The 27,731-nt window shown below is 52.1% G+C and overlaps 1 protein-coding gene across 4 annotated transcripts in view; it reads right to left on the bottom strand.

The window, feature by feature from the left end:
* The window catches only part of GMDS (GDP-mannose 4,6-dehydratase), a 479,365-nt gene that overhangs the window by 49,232 nt on the left and 402,402 nt on the right, over positions 1-27,731 (bottom strand). For 3 of the 4 annotated variants that reach the window (XR_004352102.1, XM_032648007.1, XM_032648008.1), the window contains one exon: positions 18,118-18,214. Coding sequence is in view for 3 of the 4 variants with exons in the window: in XM_032648007.1 (XP_032503898.1) it covers positions 18,118-18,214 (97 nt within the window). In the remaining variant the exon portion in view is untranslated. Of the gene's footprint in view, positions 1-14,257; positions 18,215-27,731 lie in introns of those variants that run through there. The other variant, XM_032648006.1, reaches the window with a different exon arrangement.

Genomic DNA, 27,731 nt, shown 5'->3' with positions numbered 1-27,731 from the left:
GTTCCGGGGCGCGGGGCCGGGGCCGCAGAACAACCCCCCCCCCCCCCCCCCCGCCCCGAGGCCTGGCTCCACGCAGCCCACGGGCCCCCTCAGGGCTCCCGGGCGCGGGGCCGGCTGCTCCCGGAGGCCTCAGACGGCGTCCCCGCCGTTTCCAGCTTCTGGAGCCGCCCGCGTTCCCGGGTTGCTGGCCCTTCCTCACATCACGGGGACCCACCGCCTCCCTCTTCAGGTCCCTCGTGATGACAGTTGGGGCCCACCTGGAGGTCCAGGGGCACCTCCTGTCTCACAACCCTGAACTCGATCACCTTCAAAGTGCCTTTGCCGCCACAGGTCCCAGGACTGGTACAGGGATGCGTTCAGGAGACCCCATTCTGTCTGCTACACAGACTGGGGGCAACGCAGCTTCAGCACAGGGTCCTCTGCTGATGGAAAACCGACCCAAAGTTAGATCCTTTTGTGTGCTTTTCTACAAGGGAGGCCATCAAATGTATAAACTTCCCCCGAAACTGGATCTCCTGGTTTATCTATTTTGTCCATCTCTTCAAGACTCTCCTTGGGAAGCTAGCGTTTAATTTGAAATACTTTGTATTTGACAATGTGGCAGAAGTTTTACCATGTACAGAAGTGCAGGAAAGAGAGTATTTCTTTAAGGAAACGTCACCCATGCTCTACTGATTTATCTGAATAGGACATTTCTTTCATTATGTAAGAAAACTTCTCACTTTTATTCTCAACTACTCTTGAAAGGTTTTATTTTTATTCTGAATTTAATTGCTCTGTTTGCTGGAAAAAATCAGCAATCCTTTCATTTCTTTTTCATATATTCAGAAAAGTCATCAGAAGAAAATTGAAAACTAAAAATTGGATGTTCAGAGCAAACGGAGGTCCCAGTGTCACTAACAGCTCCAGGGTTGGCGGGGGGTAGGGGGCATGGAGGGGGGGGAGTCTGGAGTAAGCCTCAGAAACTACCAATTATTCGTCTGTGCCTCGGAGCGGGGTGCAAATCTACAAGCGTTTGGCTCCTACACACTCTGAACAGAGTCAGAAGCTGCACAGGAAGGACCCTGCAGCACATTTTTAATTCTCATGTGTGGCTAGGAAAGGCTGAGTTAAAGACACTCTGTATCAGGGGCACTGATTCAAGGAGGAAGCCTGCAGCATCACAGGACAGCAGCATCTCTGCTCGGTGCTCTGCAGATCTGGGCTCCTCTGTGTGACGAACACTTGGCATGGCAGGCAGAGGTGCTGGCGGGAAACTCGCCGCGGCCCCTCCTGTCCACCTGTGGTCACTGGACTCCAGGCACCTACGTGTCCTGGACACAAAACTCCATCCCAGCCCTGTCTGAAATCTGAGACCATTTCTGTACTTTAGAAGATGACTGAGACGCAGTGACAGGAGGCAAGGAGAGGGGTCGGCCTCACCTTCTCCTATCCAGAAGTCTGAACAGCCAAGTACACGCCAGGAAAACCGGCCGCGACCCTGCACAGGTAGGGCGCACGCGGGAGGGGCCCGGGGGTGCCCGCCTCGGGAAACTCCACGGCACCGACGGGGCAGCAACTGCGACACCCGTCCCCACACTCACTGTCCCCTTCCTTGTCCCCCCACTCCCCCCTCTCCCCATCCTGGACAGCGGGTCCATCGTTCTATCCAAAAGGGTGAACTAAGCCACGCTCCGGGTTAGAATTACCCAACGCACCCGGTTCTTCACATAGATTGTGTCTGTTATTCAAAAGCACGGGTGAGCCTCCTTTCGTTTTGAATGTCTCGGCGTTTCCGTCCCACGGAGGATGACGTACACGGGAGGGCAGTCCCGCCCTCCAGCCTCTCAGGCCCAAACAGCAGTGCTGGCTGCAGCGTCCCCCGGCACTGAGGTGACTTCCAAACCTAAAGACAGGCTTGTGCAATTTAAGGATAAGTATTCAAATTTAGGAGGAATGAATCACATGTCATTTTCTCATACGTCCTTTGTGATGAAAAAACTAAAAATAGAATAATTTATTCCATTCTATTTTCTTACATTAGGCCATCAAAGCTAAGGGGCTGGGCAGAAGTCTTCTCATTTTAAAATTATATATAAATACTAATTATAAGTAACGAATAAGTTTATTGATAAATAAATGTCTTCCTTTCCATATCTCTATAAATGTTTCTTCCTTTTCTGTAAGCTTAAAGTAAATTCCTTAAAGTGAATTATTTTTGCTTGCTGGTGACGGGCATGACAAATAACTGTATTTGCGGCAAAATGTGTTCCGATTCAAAGAGAAACAGTTCTTCCAAAGTGGCTAAAAGCGGATTCCCAACATAGGAGTTTGCCTTTTCGTGGGATGTGATGTTATGCGACCTCAGGTGTCCAGACGCTGATGTGGGGCGCGACAGGCCCTTCTTCCTGGACACGGCTCTCTGGGCGTCACGGGAACCGGACCCCACATGGGACCGGGGAGATTCTGGAGAAAGCTGCCACGGTCCGCGTGGTCACAGCCGTTTCTCAGCAGTGACCAACACAAGCCCAGATTGCGTCCGCTAGAGGAGCCCGGCCTGACTCTGTCAGACAGCCGAGCGCCGGGGCTTCCCCACGGGCAGTGCTGTGGGGTCGGGTCTGCTCCGGAGCCTGGTTTTCAGATCCACGTTAAGGACTCGAAGTATCACAGTTCTCTCCTCCTTTTCTTCACCGTTGACACAGGCTTCTTGTACAGATGCGTTTAAGCCCACGGTCATCCCACACAAGAGATGGGTTTCTGGATGTCGCTGCACCTGACTTCCTAAGGCCCCGTCGACCGCGCTGATCACCTGTCATCCGTCTGCCGCGGTGACAGCACTCGGCAGACATGACCGCGAGACCAGACATGGCTCTCGACTCTAACAAGGGGACACATTTGCCAAGGGGCCAAGTTCAGCTCTGACACCCAGGCTCCCCACCCCTCGTTCTCACTGGAGGCCCCGTGGGAACACTGGCCTCTCTCCTCTGAGGTCTGTGGCAATCGTGCTCCTTTTGTCCCCCTTTCAGGTGAAGAATCCCATCAGCGAACACTGGGGGAAGCCCCCTGCAGGCCGAGCATCAGAGCACAGCCGAGGTCAACCTCTGGGCTGCACGAGCCTGGGACTTCCAGCCGCTGCTCTCTCACCTGTGTGGCTGCGATCATCCTGATTGTACGTTTTTCAGTCCTGCTTTCTCCACGCGGCATTTCAGCTCAAACTTTGTCCTTGGTTATCCCACGGTCTGAATGAAGGCAGCCTTCCACGGCTCCATTGTGTTGCGTCCACTTGAAGCTTTGTGCACAACTGTCCTGCACAACTGGACGCTGGGGTCCACAGTCTCTGAAGCCTGAGAACGTAACGTTAGAGGCAAACGCTCAGGTCCGTAGCTCAGGGAGGGCGAGAAGGCATTTGGCATCTCTTACTAGTTCCTGGCTCATAACCTTCCAAAGTCTCTTGCTGTCAACTGAACTGGGCATGGAAACATTTATAACTGGTGGTTTGTGGATAAGAGAGTAGTATTTTAGCAGTTAAGTGAATCTCAAGTTTCAGTACCTCTCAAATGTTGTTTACCCAAAATTTCAATATTATTATTGGTTGGGAAGAGAAGGAATTAAAAGTACATCCCCATGTGCCACCAGAACCACATCTCTGCTAGCCATGCTTTTACGTGACTTGAAGAAAGCAAAGCCCGGTCATAAGGTTTCGAGGCTAAAACACGGGCTGAACAGACTGTGATCTTAAAAAGCACCTGTCTTCCTGCCCACCTGCTCCGTCAAGGATTCTGGGTGTCAAAATCGGGGGAAGATGCTTGAGGACACGTAGCCGAGAGGAGTCAGGAGCAGACAGCTTCCTGGGGCCTCTCTTCCCGGCCTCACAGGAGGCACCGCACGCCAGCCACGCAAGGCTGCCTCTGCCCTTCCCCACTGCCCGCTCGAAGCGCCCGGATCTGGGACTCAGAACGTGCACCTCCACCGAGAAACAACTCTACCTGCAGTCGCGAGGTGTGGCTAAAGTATTTTGATTCGCATTTTAGATGTGTTACTGGGAAAACAGGCTTTGGTTGGTCAGGGCTGGTCCCCCATATCACTTAAAACCTGCTTTCTGGGAGGAAAATCCATTACTGCACTGAGGACATCATAAGACAGGCCGCACCCTCCCTACTCACACAGGTAAATAAACGTCTTAAACATTTCCTGGAATCAGGAAATGTATAAGCAATTAAAGTGAGAATAAACAAATCCATTCTCATCCGCTTTTAATGGCACAGTGAGGAACTGTCCAGAAGCACCTAGGGGGAAGGCCCGGTGCTCACCCGTCAGGCCTGGAGGCCACGGCCATGAGCCACTGGCCCACCAGGCCTGCACGCATGGGAGCAGAGGTGGCATCTCGTGAGCCGCTGGGCCGGGAAGCCTGTAGCTGCAGACGCCGGGTGGTCCCAGCGAGAGTCCAGGCTGCTCCGAGAAGGAAAGGCAGGTGAGAGGGGGAGTCTGGGAAGGGGGCCTGCAGTGGGGACCCCTGTGGTCCAAACAGCGACAGGGCGCAGGGTGGGCAGAGCCCAAGTGAAGTGTGACATTAACAGTGAGGCAGTTTAGGTGTAAAGACCGTTCTCCACGGGGAGGAAGCCCCACGGCATCCGATAAGGGTGATACAGTGGCTCCGACTGTGGGAAAAGAAGGCTTGGTTTTCCCTCAAACTATGCCTGCTGTAAACCCCGCTAGAACACTCCTTTTCAGTTAAATCTAGTAACTACTCTAAGAATCCCGAGGGCACGCTGAAGAAGGACCGGACGGCCAGGTGGGGCCTTGAGAACATCCCTGGAGCCCAGGGAAGAGCCCGGGTACCCGAGAAAGCAAGAGGCCACGGCACTTTCGTCCTCCTGGGCTGCATCTCACAGCTGGGAGGACCAGCAGGTCTGCTCAGAAAGACTTGTCTACAAGGTAACTACAACGTGGGCCAGCCCCTCCCAGAAAGGACAGGTGACAGGGTGGGCGATGCGCTCCAGCAGGGCCACCGCGACCCCTGGGCGGCCCGTACGTGGCTCACAGGCTCAGCCCTGCAGCGGATGGTTGGGTCTGTGTCCTCTGATCCCACCCCCACCCCACCCCCCCCGCCCCCATAAGCTGCCCTCGCAGAGGCTTGAGATGCTGCTTCCATCAGAGGAAAAAGGAGAAGGAGGGACTGATCAGGAATCTGTGCTGTAACCAGGCTTTAGAGCTGGGACAGAGGGTTCGGAGTCTGGGGGGAAGGAAAAAGTAGCTCCTCTCAGCGGAAGTGGTCTTTCGCTGAAAGCTGCCCAGCTCGACGGGGGCCAGGCCCTCCAGAGTGAGATGGCACAAAACACAACAGCTTCCGGCTCTACCGTGGAATTATCCCTGGAAAGAGTCAGGAAACTTACCTGCGTGCATAAAACAATAACCTAAAACCCATACAAGCTCACAAGGTAAATGACTTCCGATCTTAAAAGATCGTTTTTACGTTGCCTGAGTCCCCAGAGTCTGAGCCCGTGCCCAGCGGCAGGTACCCCAGGACTCACCGCCTGTCAACGCGTCCCTGCAGCGGCCGGGCTCTCACCTCCTCGCCTTCAAGTTGACTTTGTCTCTAAACCCTGCGGATACCCCGCTCCTCCCGCAAGGCAGGGAGAGACATCTGCGTGCACAGGCCTGACAAGCTGGTCCACATCACGGCTGAGACCACAGCAGACACATCACCAACCTGGGAGAGGCAGTCCATCAAACTGATTGATCCAATCCCTGAAGCGGCGAGCTGACGCTTGAATTCCTCCTCTGTGTCTATCTGTGGGGTTCCCTCGCTCAGCCATCAGACACTCCATGGCCATGTACTCTGCACCCTGCACGGAATCCACGGGTCGTGGTCCCACAGACCTTCAGCCACCAGAGAACTGAGCATCCACCACCAAGCATCCAAAACGTACGACGGCACAGACACGGCCCACGTTGACCCACAGCTTCTTGAGGATGGGTCGGAAGGCCAAGGCTATCTGGGCACAGAACCTTGACTTTCAAACTTCCACTGTCAATTTAACTTTAATTGGTAAATGATCTTTTGAAGTTGCCGAGTTCAGTGTGTGGGTCCTACGAATCTCCTCCCTGGCGGGTGAGAGCTCTCCATGGTCTGTGGGGTAGGGAAAGCCGTCTCGCTTTTCCAAAGCGCCCACTGAATTTGCGGGGGGCTTAGCTACAGATGCGTGAGGGGACGGCTGCACATCATCAGTTTGTACAAAGTTCTAATCACTCAAAATGGGCGTTTAGAAAAGAAAACCCTATAAAGAATACCGGAGCCGAGCGAAAACTTGGGAGCAGAGAGGAAAGGGCAGACTGGGCCGTTCAGTTTGACTTTCTCAGCATGAAGACTGGAAAGGATCGATGCTTCCCTAAAATTACATTTAAAAAATGATGTATTCGAGCATTTTTCCCCTGGGGAGAATCAGCTTCCATGTGCTTCTCCACGGGGCTGAAACCAAAAGCGGGCATGAAGGACACAGCCTCCGAGTGCAGACCAGGCACGCGGCTGCCCCGTCCCTGCAGGTCCAGAGCCCCCAGACCACTTGCAGCTGCTCTGAGATGAGCTCTCGCAGACAGTGAACTTCTGAGCAGCCTTCTGGAGACTACAGGGCACCCGGCCTGAGCCCTGCAGGCCAGGCGGCCCCCAGCCGCGCACGCCTGCCACTCTTGCCTGAGCACAGACCTCACTGTTACGTGGTCTCCGGCCACTTCTCTAACGATACATGGACACTCGCACACCCACGACGGCGCTGACCTTTATCCCGAAAGGAGAGCATCGCTGGGAAGTAAGTGGAGAAAACCATTCGGCCACTGCTTGCACTGAACCCGCCCCATACACAGCCTGCACGTTTGGGGGTATTCCTCGCAATTTTCACAAACTCAGTCCACCTCGCTTATCTCTGTGCATTGGGTCTGTCTTCACCCGAGACTTTGGCCACCAACGCACCCCGGTCTCCACCCCTTAGGTGCCTTGGGGAAGCTGGAAAGTTCTTCAGCGGGACTCTGTGCGGTGTCCAGGGTGGTAGGATGTGCCAGCCGGCAGGCGTCCGCCACCCACAGCAGGTGCCCTGCAAACCTGCGCCTGTCCCTGCCCACCTGAGGTGCCGGCGGACACCTGACATGTGTCCTCTGATTCTCTCCGACACCCAGAAACGGACTCTAGGACCGAGACAGGCACCTCCAAGAGGGGAGAGGCTCGGGGATCCCGGCGGACGCAGGCGGGTGAATCCAGAGGCCGGTCTGAGGAGCTTCCCTTGATAAAAATTGCAGCACTTGACACTAATACGGTATCTTTGATCGTGAGATCTCAGGCTGCTTCACACACGCTGAGTTCCCTTCCCAGTACTCTTGTGTAGTTTAGCACAGTCATCCTCATTCAGAAGACGGGGAAACGGACGCTGAGTCAGGGGAACGTGAAGATGAAGCCGAAGGCGCCCCTTTCGAACGCCGCCTTCTATCTTAACGCCTACGTACCTGACCCCAGGGTTCCCCCTCGCTGTTTCCTTTTGATGAATAAACTAAAACCACTGCCAGTGGTTTACATGAACAATACCTGCAAAAACCACACCCTGACCTACTGTCCACGTGATGGTCAGGGCACAAAATGTCACACAGACAGAAGATGCAGGAGAAATAATGATATCGTCGACTCACGTTTAAAATAAATACACACTTTTGAGCCTGGGATACCGACCAGAAAGCATAAGGGTATCAGAAATGAAGTCCAGCTGCCTGGAAAAATTATAAAGATGAGGAAGGAAGACAGAAAAGAGGTTGAATTACTTGAAAATATAGAGCAGCGTCATGGAAAACGCAGACAAGGAAAGGAGAGTATTTCTAGTAGGCCGTGGATGGTTTGGTTTGGATTTCAGCAGAGGTTGGGGACAGAACAACCTAAATGTTACTTAGCCAGGGTCCGGGAGGGCAGGCGAGGAGCGGGGCGCCTGAGTCAGGAAGACTGGCGTCAACCTAAGCAGGTGTGCAAAGCTGTCCCTGCTGAAGAAAGCCGAAAGCCACGGCCGTGGGGTCTGCGTTTGCCCCAGAGCGATGAAGCTGTGAACACAGACGATGTAGGATCCAGACTCGGACGTGAGGCAGCTGGATGGGAAGAAATGTGACCTCGGTGGACGCTCTCACTGGACAGGCAAAGGCTTTGTTTCATGTTTAACCAGACAAACCCGATGTCAGGAGGGAAGTGCCAGCCTTTCGGTAAATATGTTAAAGAAACCAAGAGTTAGCCCCGTGGCCTTGGCCACCGCTGTCCTGATGGGACAGGCCATCCTGGTTTCACTCCAGTGGGTGCTGAGCTGTCCTCACTCCCTCGGGGCGGGGGTGTGGTCGCCCAGCACCACGCAGTGACCGGGCCAGGTTCTCGCTGCCCACCCCAGGGCTGTTTGTTTCTGTCCCCACCCCTGGCTGCTCGGCCTCCCTGAGCAGCCGGGGGAAGAGATGGTGCCAAGGGAGCAGCAGCCACCCCACCTGTAGGGCAGCTGGGAGGGGCTGGTGCACAGAAAGAGTATGTCATATTCACCAACCCGAGGACGGACCACATCCATGGGCATGCACGCCACATCTATGGGCCCCAGAACAGGCCCCACGTCCACGGGCACGCATGCCACGTCCACGGGCCTCAGAACAGGCCCCACGTCCACGGGCACGCACGCCACGTCCACGGGCCTCAGAACAGGCCCCACGTCCACGGGCGTGCACGCCACGTCCACGGATGAGCCAGACTGTGAAAACGGCTCCTCTCTCACCTCAGCGGGTGGCACTCGGCACAAGGACCTCATAGGAAAATCACAACTGTTCTGACCTACATTCTCTTTTGTTTTTCCTATTGATCTGCTCCACAAGCCGTTAGAATTCTGATTTCTTCACACTGTCACTGTCAGTTAACATTTTTAGCAAGAGAGCCACCCTCAGTCAGGCCAGTCCTGCTCATCTGGGAAACGTAAGGGTAATAAAAAGTGTATTTGGGATACCTGTGTTGGACAGCATGTCCAAAGCCCACTTCAATACACTTGACTGAAATTTTCACCAAAATAGGGGTGCAAAGAGGAAGACACTGCAAGCCTAAGCTTCCAAAGCTAAACCTAAATCGAATGTTTCTCTTCAACATCCTAACATGCCTCGGAGAAAGCTCGACATATTCCCCCAAGTTCAGCTGTGGCTTTAGAGGATCACAGTTGCCTCATCTCCTCTGCTGACCTATTTTCCAAAAAGAATAGAAACAATCTGAATTTAAAAGGTACCGTGCCTGTCTAGTATCACTCTGCATAGAATTAACTTCATCCTCAGCAAAAATCCCTGAGAAATAGGGAGACACTTCATTATAAAGTTGAAGAATATGTAAAAAAAAATGAATAACAGCGTATTTAGATGGATCTTCCTGGAACGACTGCTAAGGACCCATGTTTATGAGATTAACAAATCCCGGTCTTAGGAGACAAGGGTCCTCCCCCGTTCCCGACATTGCCCGTGAATCACAACAGCTGCGAACTGTTTAGGAGTCAGTCTCCACCAAGAACCTTGTTTAACTTAACGGAACTGCTTAGGGGGACGCCTCAGAGTGTGACCAGTCAGTGGTCAGAAGGCACCTGTCAAAGGACAGGTGGGTGATCTCAGAGGCAGAGGGGCTCTGTAGGGCTTAAGGATGACTCCTGGTTGGTTGTGAGACTCACAACAGCAAGAGCAGGAAAGAAGGAAAAGAGGTCAAAATGCAGGAAGAAGAGGGTGTGAAGGGAGGGGAGGAGGGCCGAGCGCTGCTCAGGCAGTGGAGGACGCACCGCGCGGGAGCCTGGGAGGGGCCCTGGCGCCAGCATCCCTACGGGGCCGGCGTCTCCCCGGGAGACCGTGTGGTCCTTGCACCGCGTCTCCGCGGTGCCACTGCTTCACCCCCAACCCGGAACGCTCTCTGGGTCTCTCTTTAAGCCACAAATCTCCCCCAGATCCTACTGTGGTCGTGCCCTCGCCTGGCGCTGCCTCAGACGTACGTGTGGCTGGACCTTGTCTGCGGCGGCCCAGGCGCACGTTCACGGTGTTTTTCGAGGGCGTGTCTGAAGCTTTAAGCTGACAGTTAACTAGAATCTTCCAACTCTTCCTCCTCCTCATTCAGTATCTTCTTCCAGCAGAGCCCTCTCCACGAAAGCACAGCTCTGTCAGCGCCGTGACACTCAGTTCAGCTTCCAACCTCTGGAACCGCAAGATGACGCCTTTGTGCGGTTTTCAGCCGCTTTCTGATCGTCTGTGGCAGCAGCAATGGGAAACCAACACAGATTTTCAGCTGTAAAAGTGATGCCCAGCTGCCTCCGAGAAGCAAGCGCAGAGACGGGTGTTCGCGGGAAGATTTCTGCCGGGGAGGACGGTGAGGGGGCAGGGAAGTGCCGGAGGGCGGCTGGTCTCCAGCCCGTCGGCGGTACCGAAGTTCCGGGGTCGCCCCGGAACGTGCTGGACCCCGGGGCCTGGGACAGCCTCTGGGAACAGGCGTCCGCAGGACCTGAGGGGAAGCCCACCTCCTCACCTTCACCAGGGCCATCCGCTCCACCGTGTAGGATCAAGCAGAGCCGGCCGCGCTAAGAGCAAACGACTTTTCTGCCCGAAACGGTCGGGGCCAAAACCAAAGACATACCGAAAACCACGAAAACATCAGGACCTGAAGAGCTCGACGGAGGCTGTCGGACGTCTTCTGATAACCAATGACGTCACAGGCCTGTACGATGCTGCTGACGGCGACAGTTACAATGATGACGGTAATAAAAGCAGCTTATACTCAGACGCGCCTCCAGCCTTACGAACCAAAACGCTCCGCATCCCGCCTTCCGGGGCACATCAGTTTGGAATTAGGTCTCTGCTTATCCCTGAAATGCAGTTTGCCTCAACTGAGGTAGGAATCACCTTCCAGTTCATGTCAACTCTCTGGCATCAGCCCCTGAAACCTCTGAGGAGCCTCGAAGGCAGGGGCTCACGATGGAAGGTGGGGAACACTCTAGTCCGGCCCCGAGGCTCTTGGACACAAATGCTTAATATATGAATTCTTAACCAGTGTTCTCAGCCCGAGTTTCTGAGACTGACCTCCTGCACCCAAACCTGCCTGGCCGGGGACCAGTTCCTGCTCCAGACCCCCCGCCCCAAACGCCCCTCTCAGGGCCTCAACTCACCTCACGGACACGTAGCCCCAAACCCAACCGCCTTCCTCCACACCAGGCCACCAGCGCCCCGAGGCCCTGAGGCCCCTGCCCCGCGAAGGGAGTCCTGTCCCCGGGTCCCGCCACCTGTGCGTCACCATCCGATCTGGCCCCTGACCCTGTGCTCTCCATCTCTGCAGCGTCCTGGCGCCCGTCACTGTTCTGGCCGCCACCACCTGGTCCAGTGAGCGCCCCACTGCTCCTGCCTCGGCCCAGCCTGCGGCTGCCGAGCCGTCCCCTCACCTGGGGGAGACTCACTGCCGGCTGAGGGCCTTCCCTCCCCCACCTGCTACGAGGACTCACTTCCACAGTCGGGATTCAATAAACATTCCTTCTGAATTAAACCTCTAAGGCCTCAACCCTACAGGGATACTCTGTATGTGCTGATACACCTCCTGAGAAGCTGAAGGTAAATAAGAATTATATTTTAAGTGTATGTGATGAATGCACGAAAGGATTCCTGTAACGACTCCTAAAAACTGCAGAATCTTTTAGTGCCTGGGCACTGGCCCGTTTCTTGCTCTAGGACTGCGTTACAAAATGCACGAACCAGATCTGGCTATGAAGTACAGCGCCTGCTCTGAACAGCTGAGTGGAGCCGGGTGTTCGCCAGCAGGCCAAGCACATCAGGTGTGATTGTGCAGGAGGCCGAGCAGAGCTGCCGAGTTAGGAAGCAAGACCATCAGCTGCGGGGAGCAGCTCGGAGGCTTCCGACCACGGCAGCCAAGTGAGCGCTCAACTGTGCCAGCAGGTGTGACGGTGAGTGAAGAGACCGGTCTGCCCCGAGCCAGGGGTGTGGAAGCGAGGCCAGAGGAGGCCTCGAGGGAAGAGAAAGACCGGTGCAGACAGACAGGGACGGAGCTCTGGGGGACCCAGAAGAGCTAGTGTCCACACGTGAACGCTGTGCTAGGAGAAACAATCAGACTTGCTAAGGAATTATGAGCCTTGTCGGACGCACAGAGCAGAACAAGTGGAAGAAGGACACACAGATAGTGTTATCTGTGAAACCTCCATGAAAAGGTTTCTGAATCACAGTTATTTCTGGAGATAATTATGGCCGGATAGAACGGAAACAGCACTGCTGATTTAAGAAACAAACAAACAGCAAATAGGGATTCCTAGAATTCTGGAATACAGATGCCAGTGGCTGGAGATGAGTGAAGAGGGAGTGGCTGGTCGCATCTCCGGGAGGAATTCTTTCCTGTGAGTGACCAGAGCCCCTGCAGGTAGCAGCTGAGCTCGGGAACAGACTGCCCTTCCTAAAGAAAGTAGCTGCAGAGGCTACAACACATTTCCAAGATGTTGGAATTTATGTTGTAGATGTCAAGAGGTCATTACTATGATTACAAATGAGGGTAGTCATTACCTGCTCAGCTTTTTTGGAACAAAGGTACAGATTTTATAGGAATTCCCTATTGGTACAAGGAATGAAAGCATCTACATTAAGGCTACCAGGGAGATTTTTGGATGCAAACAAAAAGAATTAAAAAAAATTTTTTTTTTAATATAAGGGGAGGTATATAGTTATGTATATTCACCAAGATATTTAAGTGTTTAATAGCGTCGTTCTAATCTGGATCTAATCATAAACCCTTCACGGAAAAACAGGAGGAAGTCGGGGCATTATGGTCGGGACACAATTGTTATTTCATTAGACGTAAACGCTCTTGAGGGGACAGGAGCCGAGGGAAGAGCCCAGGCTTTAGGAGGAATGTCACCCACCCTGGGGGCTCTGTGCGGCGTCCTGTGAAGCACGGAGGTCACACCGTGGAATAGCTGAGACTCAACTGGAGAGACTGAAACTACAGTTCTCTCGGTTGAGTTCAAGGAAGGAAAAGGGCAGGAAAGGCCAGAGTGATTAAGGAGGGATAGAAAGATTAGTATGAGGAACCGAAGAGGGAGGCTTACAACACATGGACAGTGACGCAGAGATATAAACTATTTGTAAAATACAAGCAGTAAGAAGTTCAGAGAATAACTACAAAAGAGGAAGCATTGTGACAGCATTCCACGCCGTTGCGCTCGGGCAGTTATAAAAGCAGAGAACGCTGGGCCTGCAAGTTGACGCTTACAGAATAAGGAGCCTGGCCTCTCCTCTTCCAGGTCCCGGAGCAGAGAGAGGGGCTCGCCCTTCACTGCTGTGTCTGCCCCGTCTCCGCCTGGCCCCCACCATCCAGACGAGGAACAAAGGAAAGCAGGGGCGTAGGGGTGGGATTAGAGCACTGCAGGGATGTGGACGCGAGAGATGGGTGCTTCTGGCAGAGCCGGAGGGGACAGGTCGCGGGCAAGGGAGGGTCCACTTTCCTGCTAAGGGCAGGGACGTGTGCGAGGGGCTGAGAACAGCTAGGGGGGAAGAAGGGACCGTTTCAAGACCCCCAGTGTCCAGGGATGGCGCTGGGCGAAGCTCTAACTGGTATTTATACAAGTCCTCTGCTGACAGATCAGATTCCTGAGGTCTGGAAAGTGTTACCCAGCATTATTCTAAACAGGGCTATGAGATAGAACAAGCAATTATGGGCCATTTAACTTAACATCATTTACAGAAAAATATTAGGAAAAGTTTGCAGAGGGGACAACTCAGTGAGCATATGGTAATTTGATTAGAAACAGGCCACATGTTTTTACTGAAGGAAGGTGTTGCTTTAACTAGCTTGTTGGCCTTCTTTGAAGTTACTGCTTTCCCAGCTCTAGATTTTAACTCAGGAATTTTTTCTAGTATCTATAAAGAATGCGAATAAACATTAAGTATCTAAGCAAAGAGAGCAAAAACCACTCACAGCTGAGGACATTAGAAATACAATGGCAAGAAAAGCGAATGTTAGAGACAAATAATACAGCAAGGAAAAACTCAGCTCCATCACCCAGTAGAGTTTAAATCAAGACATTTTTCGTGGAAAATAGGTGATTTCAACTTCGGTCTGTTAATGTGTTTCCCATGCCATTTCCTAAAATGCTCTGCGGAAAAAAGGCAACTTTTTTGTTTGTTTCACTGAAAAGGGAAAAACCTTAGCTTTTTTTTTTTTAAGTGAACTGAACATTTGGTGTCATTAACATTCGGCACATTGGGACGGACACTTCCCAATACAACCTTTGTGAATTTTCCAAGTTAAAGATTCTCAAACAGAAAGATGGCATCTTCGTTATTATTTTAAATTAATAGGTCAGTGTTAATTGTCTCCTATTTACATGACAATTCCATACCGCTGAAGAGCTACTGAATCTTCAGAAAGAGGGTCAGAAAGGATAAAAATCAAGATAAAACAAGAATTTAAAAAATCAGAGTACCTATTAGCGTTTGCTAGAAGCCCTGATTATACCATGTTATTGACTTTTTAGTGGTTAATACGTACACTTCACCAGTGACGTCCTTCTCCTTTTCAGAAGGCACTCGACTCGAGTAACTGACCTATTCCTCTCTACACTCTCCACGAGGGCCGGATGGGTCTGTCTCCTCCATGCTGAATTCTTAGGGTTTGGTAAACATTTGTTGAATGAATGAATAACTAACAATAACAGCATTAATACTGGTATTTTACCATGTGCCAGACACTGCTCTAATGAGCACTTTGTGTGACTCTCTTAATTCTCCAGCAATTCTTTGAAAGAAGTTTGACTATGAATCCCATCCTTAAAGACAGCCAAACAGAGGCACTGAGAAGTAACACGCCTGTGTTCACACATCTGGTAACTCAGGCCGTCTGGCCTTAAGCCCAACCCTGCTTCTTCCCCGCACACAAATGCACGATGCCACAGCTCTGCGTACGTGTACAGGCAGAGGAAACGCCAGAGTGGACAGAGGTACAGGACCCAAGTATTCGTGTTGCCATCACCGACGCTGGGATTCAGGGGCAATGGGAAATGTGAAGTCCGATTTCCAGGATGCAGCTTCCCACAGCAGTAAAACTCCTCAACATGCAAGGGAAGCCCAGAGGTGTCCAGAGCGGGAACCAGAAACCAGGACTCCGCTCAGCTCAAGTGGACACCAGAGTCCTAAGCTCAGAACAAAACCTTTAGGACTCTCCACTCTGGAGCAGAAGCAGGACCAAAGATTTTGTGGTGACAAAATCAACGAGGGAGAGGTTTTCAGCTGGGAGGTCTGCTCTGTACAGAATCACTGGCGGCCTCTTTGGGGTCAGTGCTGGCCGGTGCTGCATAAACAGGCTGCCTTGCTTGGTCTGAATCTCACTCCGAAAACCATGTAAATCTTTATCTCCCTTCAGTCTTGCTTTAGGATACCGGTGTTCCATGACCTGCTTCTTCCCCCCCAATTTTCTTTACGGCATTTTTTTTCTTTCCATCATTCTGGCCCCACTGGACTCTAAGAAGATCTAGTTTATGCGTTCGTCTCCGGGGTGTCCTAGGTGCTGAAGACACAGGATGAAAGCCGATCAGGAGAACAAGCTTTTCTAGAAAGCGAGGAAGGATGAGAGGGAGGCTGTGGTACCTGGAAGGTGGACTTGACCTCAGAAAAGGGAAGGACACAGCGGGACACGGAGAATTACACGTCTCCCCACATCGAGTGCCTCTCAGGCCTCGCGCCAGCGACGCCCCGGTGTGTTGTTTACGGCACAGACCCAAGTGCGAGCTCGCAGGCGGGCTCCAGTTCTCACCCCCTTTCACCTGGAGGAACACTGTCACCCCCGAGGCAACTCCAGGTACGGCTGTCAAGCGGATCCAAGTTCTGGGAAAACTGCTGTTTTGAAGAATGAGGTGAAAAGTTTAGCCTCACCACACAAGAAGGCTTGCCCGACAGAGCCCTGTGCTGAGTGGAGTGGGCAAAATTAGCGCAGCCTTCCGAATCCAAGACCAGAGGCGGTAAAGGGGATCCGGGTGGTGGGGAGAGCTCGATGGGTGAGAGGAGAGCCTAGGAAATAGGAGGGCACCCTCACGTTCAAACGCCTTTTGTGCAAACAGAGTTGCAGAACAGGTACGGCAGGGACACTGGCCAGAACAAAAGGACGGACGTGGAGCCTCGCCAGGAAAGAGGGTCCACAGGGACTTCAAGAACCGTCTTGGGAGCCCAAGGGTCCTTATCAACCCCACACGGTGCCCAGGTAAGGTTGACAGACAAGCTGTTCTTAACGACCTCCTAGCTTTGGAAACGAGAAGGGCCGCGGTGAAGTTGTTACAGGGGTTGAGGGTTGGCTCCGTCCGTTTTCCACTCTGAGATGAGTTTTCATTCGCGAGCACGGAAAGAAAGCTGCCTGTTTATGTCCCAGAAAAAAGAGAGCCCGTGGCCCATCTCTGGGCCCGGTGGGAGGCTCCACAGCCGGGTCTCCTTGCTGTGTCAGCAGGAGCGCGCTGGTGTCCCCTCCCTGGGACAAGCACATCCTCTGCTGGCCACACCCACCCCCATCAGCACCGGGCACCATTGTTCACTGTGTGTCGAAGACCGGCCCCGCCCGGGCCAGGACAATGCGACTCCACAGCCCCAGTCGCCAAGCACTGCTGATTTCCTTTCCTTTTTATTCGCTCCTGTGTGTAAGAGTGCATGAAATGAAGTGTTTTCTTTTGTTTGAAACAAGACAGTTTGAAGGGTGATTACCGGTGACAGGTTCACTTTCGATCTGTCTTCACCGTGGCTTTCCTGATCTCGGAAGGTTGTACAACAGATAGGAATTTGGTTCAAACACAGGTAAAACAGGTTCCAGGATTCTACTTTCACGGTTAATATCCATTTCGTTCGGGAACCACCACGTTTGAACATTTCTCTCTGAAGCTGCTGCTTTCTATCACCTTTAGGTACCTTTAAAACGTTGAGTTTTGTCACCACAGTGAACGTGGCCCACATTTAAGTGACAACACCAAGCTAGAAGTTCTTATAAATCTAGGAAAGGAGCATGTTATGCTCAAACAACCTGTAGGTCATTTCTTAATACAGAAACTTCTTTTTATTTTTTTGTATTTTAAAATTTAGTATTTGATAAAGTATTGTTACAGATTGGGAGGGTATGAAACATTAGTAATTAGTGGCTAGTCATGTTTTTAAAAATACTAAAGTAAACGTCTGGTGGAGAAAGAGCCATCAATAAAACTGAAAGACAAATGGCAAATTACGGGGTGAGGGCTAGAGAAGTGCTTATGTAAGCAAGGGGGACTCTTTCACCCATAAAATTAATAGATAATGTGTGTTCAGTCATTCAATACAAGTTTGAATATATTCAGGAACTTCTGTATTCAGAAACTTATGCGTTTATCCACCCATCCACCAATAATCATTAAGCACTGAGTTTTTCATCTAAGATAGTAAAAAAAAAGTCCTTCTCCTCAAAGACTTTGGAGAAACTCTTTGGAGAAAAACACGTAAACAAATGAGTATAGTAAATTATAATAAGTGTTATAACGTAGTTATGTATATAGCACATAATGTATCAACAGACACAAAGGAAAAAGTAATAAGTTCAGTGGTGGTAGTATATCGGCCAGAAAAGGATTCACAACCAGGACAGTACTTGAGCTGAAGCTTAAAAAGTGTGCAGGGCTTAACACCACTCAGGTTTGTGCGTGTGTAGGTGAGTGCATGTGTGTGCACGTGTGAGTGCGTGCGAGTGTGTGTGTACATGAGCGTGTGCACCGGGATCTCCAGACCCTGAGGGCCATGGGGGGCCTTGGAAGGCAGACGTCCTGCAGGTACCGGGGCTCAGCCATCCATCAGGCCACTACCTTGATGGGATCCACCTTTGATCTGAGCCTCCATTTCTGAAACCAGCTCTTTCCCTGGGTGTGTGTTACCCTGTTTTCCTTTACACGGCAGTGCATTTTGTGGCGAGAATAACACCCCAAATGCAATTCCCCGGGCTCTGGTTTGGGGAACGCGCACTGAGGGACGACAGAGAGCCCAGGGCAGAGCTGGGAAGCCTGGCTGCAGCAACCAGTTAATATTTTCCCAGCCAGTGGCCGGGTGTGGCCCTGCCGCCAGGGCCGAGACACTTACCACTTCAGTTGGTCGGTAGTACTTGAGATCCACGGTCACGTGAACTTTGCCGGTCTCTTTGCACCTGCCCACTTCATTTTCATTCTCTCCTTCCCACCTGGAAAGGAGAAAAAGAGTTGATCAGCCCCAACCTGCTTGGGAGCATCAGGCCAGGCTGCCGGGCAGCGTGGCTTCTCCCTGTAGGAGCCAGAAGCCCATCAACTCAGGAAACACACGCAGGTGCTTAACCGTGTTAAGAGGGCAACAGCGGTTCTAAAGCCTTTCCAGATCTATGTCAAAAGGGCAGGCCTTTTCCTTCCTCTTTAAGGAAGATCATGGTATGTTCAGAAGTGAGACCCCAGAAATGAACAGATTAGCCACAACAAGGAACTGGGCAACTTTCAGGATTTCCAAGATTCTGTACCTCTTTAGACTATTCTTGATAAAGTCAATTATTATGAATTAATCTCTCCTGTCTCTCCCTTCCTTATTTTTTTTTTTTATTTCTGTAGTTTTAGGAGTATTTATTGTAAATTGAATGCATTCCACTTTAGAATAAGTTTCATACCCTAATTAACCACTCATTGCACCCCCGTATTCCATACAAGCGCCCTTGCTGTACCCAGGCAGCAGCTGGCCCCACTGATAAAGCCCAGATGATTAAACCTCCGAAAAGTGCATAATGAATCGGTTGATTTCCTGCTAAGCGACGGTCTTTCAGCATCTCTTCTTTCTCTGATTCAGCTACGATGCTATTTGGACAAGTGTTCTTCCTTAAGCATCCACAGTCGACAACAGTTCAGGGTCTCGACAGCAGCCCCCTCTTCTCATAAGCTGAGGGGCAAGTTCACAAGTTTCAAGACCAGCTTCTGGCTGGAGTTCCATTTTATGTTCTCACTTTTACAGAAATGAAGCCACTGGCTAAAGCTGACCTCTGGATTTCTACGAACTAATATCCAAAGAACAAAAAATACTATATTATTTGACTTGTTTCTACAAATGGAACTTTTCGGCAAAGAAAGAAAAGAAGTTACCAAGTAATGTCTGACTTCAATGCTTATCCTCAGACCTAGTTTGCTTTATCAGCTGGTGATGAATCCTGTGACAGGACAATTCTGTCACAGTGGAGATCAAAGGAAAGAATAGAGCATTAAGTTGGTTACTTGACTGTGTGAATTACAGGCCATTGAAGATGGACATTAAATATTGATTGTGGCTGTATTTTGGACATAGATTGGGTATCAGAGACTTCAACTGGCCTCACAAGCTTTCTCTCTGATCAACCCCTCAAATGTTCTATCCTCAATTTACTTTTTGATAGCATAAGGATAATATTTCATTGTGGGAGGAAGAATCAGTTCATGAGTGTGCTGGATTTGCCAACGTACTAAAGGCAAATATGAAAAACATTCCACGACACAGAGAGAATTATAGCTTAATATGTTGAACAATAAAAAAAAATGTACAACTGGCATTTTCCATGACTTTTATATTAATGACTGAAAAAAGGTTTGGTAATTTACTTATTTGGTTTAATTTCTTTCCCTTGCCTAGACTTATTTGGCAGGATCAGAGCTAAGTTTCTGGAACATTCACCTGGATATGGTAGGTGGATGCTTTAGAGTATGCCGACTAAAACTGCTGTAAAATGGGAAAAGCTGAGGGGCTGGTGAGCCCTGTCATCTCTGATGGATGGAGACCAAACCTTGGCCAATATCCACAGTGAGGGAGAATATTTGGTAAAGTCATGATTGAAAAAAATTACCTAATTCTAAAGTTGTTTGTTTTAGTGGAACCTCTCTCGGGTGACGCTTTCATCAACAGTAAATGAAAGGATATTTGTTTCTCAGGAGTGCGTTTCAGTTTTATTTCTGTTCACATTTCACACTCACGAAGAGAAACAAGCTCCGCACACGCCTTCCTGACGGCATCTGCACGGAGCCAGAGGGTCCAGGAGCACGTTTTGCTGTTTCTTCCAGCTGCGGCTCGGCACGTAATCTGTGATGGTCAGGCTGACGTGGGGACACAGACACGCGTGACACTGCCCGTCGTGGTGGTGAATCCGAACAGAGGCCACAAGCTGGAGGAATGGTGATTCAGACCCACGTATTTACAATGAATCCTTCTGAAACCACACACGTAGCCACATACATATTTAAGTCGACGAGGCCTCGGGAAAGGCGTCCCCTGACCGTGGTCACGTGTGGCCCAGGGAACTTGGCAAAGCTGGCCACGTTTCCAGACCTTGGGCTGTGAACTGTTTCTGTGAAGAGCATCACATAAGAGGCTCTGTCACGTGTTCTTCCTCATTCCCTTCCTCCTTCTTCTCTTCCTCATTATCTTCTTTCTTTAAAATTTTTAACTACCCTTTAAAACAGTAAAAACATCCTTAGAGGACAGTAAAAAACGAGCCTTGGCTGGGGTCTGGCCTGCAGACCGTAGTTGCCCCCCTGCGTCAGGGGATGAGTTACTGACACATCCTCACCCTTGACCCCAGGAAAGCATCCGGTTCTGGTCCACACCGGCAGGGTGATGGCCGGCTCAGCGGGACCTTCCCCGACCGCTATGGACTCTCCTGGGCTGCCCTGCAGCCTTGGGCCAACACTGGCATTTGTAACAGCAGCTGAAGTGGGAAAAGACGGGGAAGAACCTGCTCATTAGAAGTGAGTTGACACCATGCAGGCACCTGCAGGGCGGCTGCCCACATGCAGGCCTCTCTGCCTCTGCCTGGTGCTGCTAGGCAGCCTGCACGTGTGTCCACGGCCACGGCCGTCTCTCGGGGCGTGGCGTTGCCCTACGATGAATATGGCTGTGCTGAACAGCCAACTGTCACCAAGGGACGGACGCAGAGCAGAACAGAGGTGGCAGAAACCACTTTCTAACTTGCACTAGGTCTGCAAGAGGGCAATAAGCAAAAGTTTCGGCCAAGGACCAGAAAGCATTGTTACAACGACACACAGAACACTTGTGTTAACCATTAAACGCTAAGAGCTAACTTGTCCTAACAGGTAATGTTATGACTCAAAGGAGAGCTGCAATGTTCATGAAGTGACAGTGGCCTGACAGGGGGCAGGGGATCCAGCTCATTAGCGGGAGTTACTAGCCACTAATGTAGATCAACAGCTCACTGAGCAGGGATCCTGTATAATCCAAATTTGAAAATAAAACTGTTGGCTCCTAATAAGCGTTAAATAGCAATAGAACGCACTGAAGAATCTAGCACAGTAAGTCAAGATGAGGCGCTATTAAACTCTCCCCAACAAGGAATCCCTCTGGGAGCAAAGCCAAGCCAAGTGGGCAGCCGACGTCAAGCCGGGGACATCACAGAAGCGCGCAAAGCCGGGGACATCACAGAAGCGCGCAAAGCTGGGGACATCACAGAAGCGCGCAGGGAGTATTTTAAGGACCAAGACTTGACTAGGGTGCACACGTGGAGACGGGAGGTCACCAGCAGCCACGATTTACTGGGGAAGGGCATGGGGCGCCCTGGGAGTGTCAGCAGGTCCTGGGCGAGGACGGTGTTTGCACACACTTCTGTTCCTTCCCCGGAACCCCTGCAAAAACGAACACGCTGACAAGGGGTGAACGACAGGAGAGACGAGAAGACCCAAGTTCTGGGAGCTGGAGAGGAGACGGACGAGTGTTAAAGGACTGGGCAGAGGCCCCAAAAAACAGACCCGCAAGCTGGCAGCGGGGAAGCTGAGCATGGGCCCACTTGGCCCCGGGGAAGCCCAGATACTCCAGACAGGGGGTTGATTAAACTCCCCCGGAAGCAGCCCGATGTCCAGTCCCCTCCCAGGGTTGGCATCACTGGGCAATGGCCTTACCCTCCGTCCTGAAGAAGGTGGCAGGATTGAAGGCCATTGGGCCCTGTGAGCGTGCGGCCACCACACGGAGAAGAGGAAAGGTAAGTGGATTGTATGCAGAACACCCAGCATCCTTTGCCCTGAGGGGGTGCTGGGGTCAGGCTGGTCCCCTTCCAGGGAGGAGGCTGGGAACTCTCCTCTGGGCTCAGATTCTCCAACTAAACGGCCTCCAGAGCCCCCAGAGCCCCCAGGCTCTACGTCCTCAAAAACCCCAATCAGCTTTTTAGGCCGCCACTTGTAAACATGAGCAGAAAACCGAGGATTACCAGACACACGTGAGGAAAACCACACATACGAAGACAGAAATCACAGCAGACAAACTGAAAACCAGCAACTTGGAGGAAACAGAACAAACAGGGAAGATCATTAAAAACAGAACACAACAACAAAAAACTCACACACTCTTCAGAGAGACAAGGAAAGATATCAAAGAAACAAAAATAAGATACTACATAAAAAAGGACAATTTGAAAAAAAAGATTTAGAAATTGAAAAAATTCAGAAATTAAGAATTCAAGAGAAGATTTTGAAGACAAATGAGGAAACCTCCCAAAAAGTAGGGCAAAAAGATGTAGATATGAAAAAGGAAGATAAGAAAATCAGAAGATGGCCTCAAGAGGTCAGTATAATAGGATTTCCAGAAAGAGAGTAAAGAAAATAATTATCTTAACATATATAAAGAAAATTGATCAGAGCAGATGAACACGCATTTCCAGACTGAAAGCGTCCCACAGAGCACGCAGATACCACCTCACGGAGTTTCAGAACACGGGGACGAGGAGGAGGTCCCCGGGAGCTCAAGGGAATGGGAGCGGCCCAGAGTGGCCCCTGGGCTGCCACGGCAACACTCGAAGTAAAGGCAATGGAGCAACGCCTTCAAGGTTCTGAAGGAAAGTTATTTCCAACCAAGAAATGTACATTGGCCGCCTTGTTAATTGAGGGCAGGATAGAGATGTTTTCAGATAAGCTTGGTCAAAAACTATTTGCTTCCCATGCACCATTCTCAGGAAACGAATTAAGGTTTGGCTTCACCAAACCACAGAATTTTAAAAAGATGTCAGAAAATAGGGGATGACTCTACCATCCAGCGGTCCAGGTGGGATCAGGTCGGAAGGATCTAGAGGGGGGCCGCAGGGGACGTGCCCGAGGGTAAGCCTCCGGCCTGAGCACCTTCAGGGCAGACTGAGGGGAAGTGAGTGACAAACACATGGAGAATGAAGCAAACGGAGAAAGACAACCGTTAGGTCTATGGTAAGCAAGGGACATGCTTAAGGGTAAGAAAGGAAGAAGGAAGTGTTGTTTCCCGGAGTGAACGCGTTGGTCAGTCCTGACGGCGTAACACGGGAGGACAGCTCTGAGGTGGGGGGGAGACACGGGGTCACAAGGGACACAGCTCTCCTTTGGAATAAGAGGTGCCAGGAGAGAAGCCTCAAGGGGGAAGGTCGAGGACCAGCAATCAAAGCACGTTGTTTAGTCACATGGACGCAAAAGCCAAAGTGATGAGCTGAATGATACAGAGAACAGGACTTCCACAGAGAGACGCCAGAAACCACGGGAGCAGAGCAGACCTTGAGGCGACCCGAGACGAGGCACCAGCGCAGAAAGCACGCGTCTCTCGCGTCGCTGAAGGGCCGCAGGATGGCCAGAGTGGGCGGACCGGCTGGGAAAGTGGGGGTGCAGGGCGGGAGGTCGCTGGGGGCGGGACACTGCCTGCACATGCTCAGACGCCACACGATGTGCCGGAGCAACTGGAAACGGACAAACAGCAACGAAGGAGAAAACCGCCGTGAACGAGAGCTCCACGAACAGCGGGCCGGCCAGCGAGGCCCCGGGGAGGCCGTGCGACCGGCCAGGTGCCCACCGCCCCGGCCCCCTGGACGCGGAGCTGCGGACGCTTGCGGGGCCTCGGAAGAGCGGCTCCGATGGAGTGAAGGGCGGGGGTGGAAGGGGGGCAGCCGACCGGGCACCTTCTGGAGGGAGGGGGGCCCTTCTTCAAGACTGGATGTAGGACCTGGGGCCGGCAAGATGCTGACGGTGGAGCTGGCGGCGGCGGAGGGAGGGACGACAGGTTTCTGGAGAAGGCTGGCGGCTGAGGCCCAGACCCGGGCGGGGGGCACCTGCCCAGGGGCAGGAGGAGGGGGGGCTCCAGGGCCGCTGCTTTAATCACCCAACCTGCTCTCGCTCCTGAAGGGCAGCACCGGGGAGGCGGGGCGCGGGCTCTGGGCGGGGGTTGGGTGCGCGCAGGGAGGGGGCCGCGGGCCGCGGGCGCGGGCGCTGACCCTGTGCGGGTTTGAAACGCAGACTGCAGGTCTCCAGGCGCTCGGTGTCCCACTTCGCTTCCTTTAATAAGGATCATCGCTACTAAACAAGCGGCTCCAGCCGTTAGGCTGAATGAATGAATAACCAACTACAGCGAAAGGTGAAATTTAAATCCCTGTTCCCGTGCTTCCAGAAGCAGCTGTTCCCGTGACCTGCTGGAGGGCAGGCTTCCACACCAGGACGCCCTCCTCGCGCAGAGCCGTCGGGGGGCTGAGCGGGTGGCAGAAGGCCACACGGGAAGGGCTCCACCCCACGCGGTCGAAGAGAGCAGACTGCGTCCTCTGACAAGGACGCTGCATCCTACGGGGCCCCTCCCAAACGTGGCTTCAGTAAGAGTTGTCGATTGGTCAACATTTCCTCTGCTTCCTTCTTTTTCACCAGTATCACTGGAAACTACTAAATAGAGAAGTTCTCCTTTCAAACTGTCCTCTCTCACGCTTTATCTGTAGGGAATCCGACGGGTGTGATTAACTCAGTGGACACAGCCTTGTGGCGTCGAGCCTAACGAGGCCGAATGAGACTGGCTCAAGAGATCAAATGAAAGACCAGAGAGCACGGTCCTCAGCTGGGCAGTGACGGGGCTTCTCAGTCAGCCTCCGCGTTCCTGCGCGGCCTTCACGCGGCTCTTATCTGCCTATTCGTATTTATTTTAACTCAGCTGGGGTGTCCTATCCGCCCCCAAGGAATGTGGGTGGAGTTTCTCCTGCTTTACAGCGTGAAGCAGACCGCACGGTGGCCTGACCGGGGGCCCGCGGTGGGGAGGTGGCGATTTCGGGACCAGAGCCCCACTCTGTCTGAGCCCCATCACAGTTCAGGGCTGTCTGACCCCTGCACCTCCCGCAAATCCCCAGCTAGCGCCTAGAAGTGCCAGGCGCTGAGCTGAGCCGCGTGCTGAGGACGGGGGCCTCTGTCCTCGAAGGGCTCGAGGCCTGGCGGCCACGCAGGAGGCAGCAGAAGGCAGCAGAAGGCAGACAGGGGCTGTCAGAGGACCAGGTGGCACCTGGCAGGGTGGTGGCCTCAGGGAGGCCTCTAAGCTGAGACCCGACGGGTGTGCGGGCGGTAGGTGTGCGTGTCTCTCGCTGCACCCGAGGTGGCCAGGCTGTCCCAGCCCAGCTTTCGGCCTGCCCACTGCCCACAGCCAGGTTACTAATGCCCCTCTGCGCCTGTTCTCATGCCTTTCCACCCACTTGGAAGGCTCTCCCTCCCCTGAACTCCCAGCCACGGCTCCCGCTTGGGCCAAAGGCCCACTTAACTCCACCTTCCTGCCGACATCACCCCAAACCTCCATCACAGGGCTGTTCTTTCAGAACTGATGTGATAAATTTGCACAATACCATCATCTACTTGTATACATTTGTACATAATGAGTTCTTATTACCACCTAATTAGAACCTACACTTCTCAAGGGCAAGGAAGTGTCTTGGTTCTCTTAGATGATTTTGGCTCTGGGAAAAAAAAGAAGAAGAAAATGTGCAGCGAGCACGTTTATGGAGCGTCTGCTCTGTCTTCAGTACAACGGCCCCCGTCCCATTAGGTAACTTACAATGCAGCAGTTACTCTGAGGATCTAATGGATCCTTAGTTAAAGAACTTAACTGACCTGCTACCCAGTGAATTGCATCAACCGTACATGAAATGGAACAAGGGTTGCCCCAGCCTCCAAGACACAAATAGCATCAGGGCTCACATCAGACCTACACGCGCTGCTAGACAAAAACCTGTCGCTTGAATTAAAGTTCACATCCCTTTAGGCTGTTATACTTTGGGTTTTTTTTTTAATGGATTAAAACCCCAAGTATCTTAGAAGTTCATCAGTATAACATGATAGTAGGGGGACTTCCCTGGTGGCACAGTGGTTAAGAACCCACCTGCCAATGCAGGGGACACGGGTTCGAGCCTTGTTCCGGGAAGATCCCACATGCCGCGGAGCAACTAAGCCCATGAGCCATGACTACTGAGCCTGCGCTCTAGAGCCCGCGAGCCACAACTACTGAGCCTGCGAGCCACAACTACTGAGCCCACAAGCCACAATACTGAAGCCCGCGCGCCTAGAGCCCGCGCTCCACAACAAGAGAAGCCACCGCAATGAGAGGCCCGTGTACCGCAACGAAGAGCAGCCCCCGCTCGCCACAACTAGGGAAAGCCCACGCACAGCAATGAAGACCCAACACAGCCAAAAGTAAATAACTAAATACACAAACAAATAAATAAATTTATTTTTAAGAAATGATAGTAGGGTTTAGACTTCCCAGTGGTGGGAGAGATTCTGTCTCAGCGGTGAGTGGAAGCTGGTAGGGAGAGTCCAGTCTCTACGCAGACATTTCTGAAGGCCTGGGTCTGGTCAGAGCATCTCCACCAAGTTCTCACGGTGCTGACACCCAGCTTCTCAAGAGAACTGATTCTCCCAGCTCCACGGAAGACGCAAGTGATGATATTTCTACCCCTCCGTGTCAGAGGTTCCACTCAACTTGCTTAGACAGTATGGGCATCAGACAAGCAGTAAGCAAGCTGTCAGGTGGGGCTGCAGCTCCGGGGGCTCAGAGGGGGTGAGTCTGAAGAGACGCGGCCGAGGATGGCGCCCCTAAACACGCGTAAACGCACAGAACCTTCCCAGAGGAAAACACGCAGAGCCACGGGGACTTCCCTTCTCCCAACTCCCGCCCAGCCCAGGCGGAGCTGCAAGGTACGTCCTGGGGAAACTCTGTTCGTCAAAAACGACTGGCCAGAAGGATGTGCTTTTGTCCAAAAGCAACTGGACACAGTCAAGGCTCAGCACGTTCTCCAGGATGGCCTCACAGCAGACATGCCAGCCACGGGACATGGGCTCACACCCGGGGCCTCGACACCCAGCCACGGGACACGGGCTCATGACCTCATGACCAGGGAATAGACACCCAGCAACGGGACACGGGCTCACGCCCAGGGCATAGACACCCAACCATGGGACACGGGCTCACACCCAGACCCCCCCCCCCCCCCCACCTCCTTACGGTCCCCTCTGGGCATCCTCCAGGCCCAAGGGCCAGAAATCCCACCCACCAGGAAACAATCCGCAATTGGGGAAGAATGTGCACAAAGACAAGATGCTTGTTGTCTCAGCCAGGAGGCGCTAGAAAGGAGCTTCTTTTTCAACATACAATAATGCTTGCCCTTGTTGTTTTGACTGAAAATGTAGATACGATACCACAAACTATGATAAATATTTCCATTGGCTAAACATCTCCCCAGCAGCAGACGGTGGTTCTCACATGGTTGCAGGCTATTTCTACAACTCTCTTCTCAAAATTTAACAAGATTAATGACAGAAAATTAGTCAAGACAAGTATTGGCCTGTCTGGTTTACGCATCACTTCAACTATAGGAGAAAAGCTCTTCCTTTTCACATTACTTAGCGATAAGTTGATGGGAAAGTGAAAAGCAAAGCCTAACACTGACAACAACCCTGACAACA

This window comes from Phocoena sinus, chromosome 11 (assembly GCF_008692025.1).
Source record: "Phocoena sinus isolate mPhoSin1 chromosome 11, mPhoSin1.pri, whole genome shotgun sequence".
NCBI lineage: Eukaryota > Metazoa > Chordata > Mammalia > Artiodactyla > Phocoenidae > Phocoena > Phocoena sinus.
Note: the sequence above shows the minus strand (reverse complement) of the source record. Positions and strands in the feature narration are given on the sequence as shown.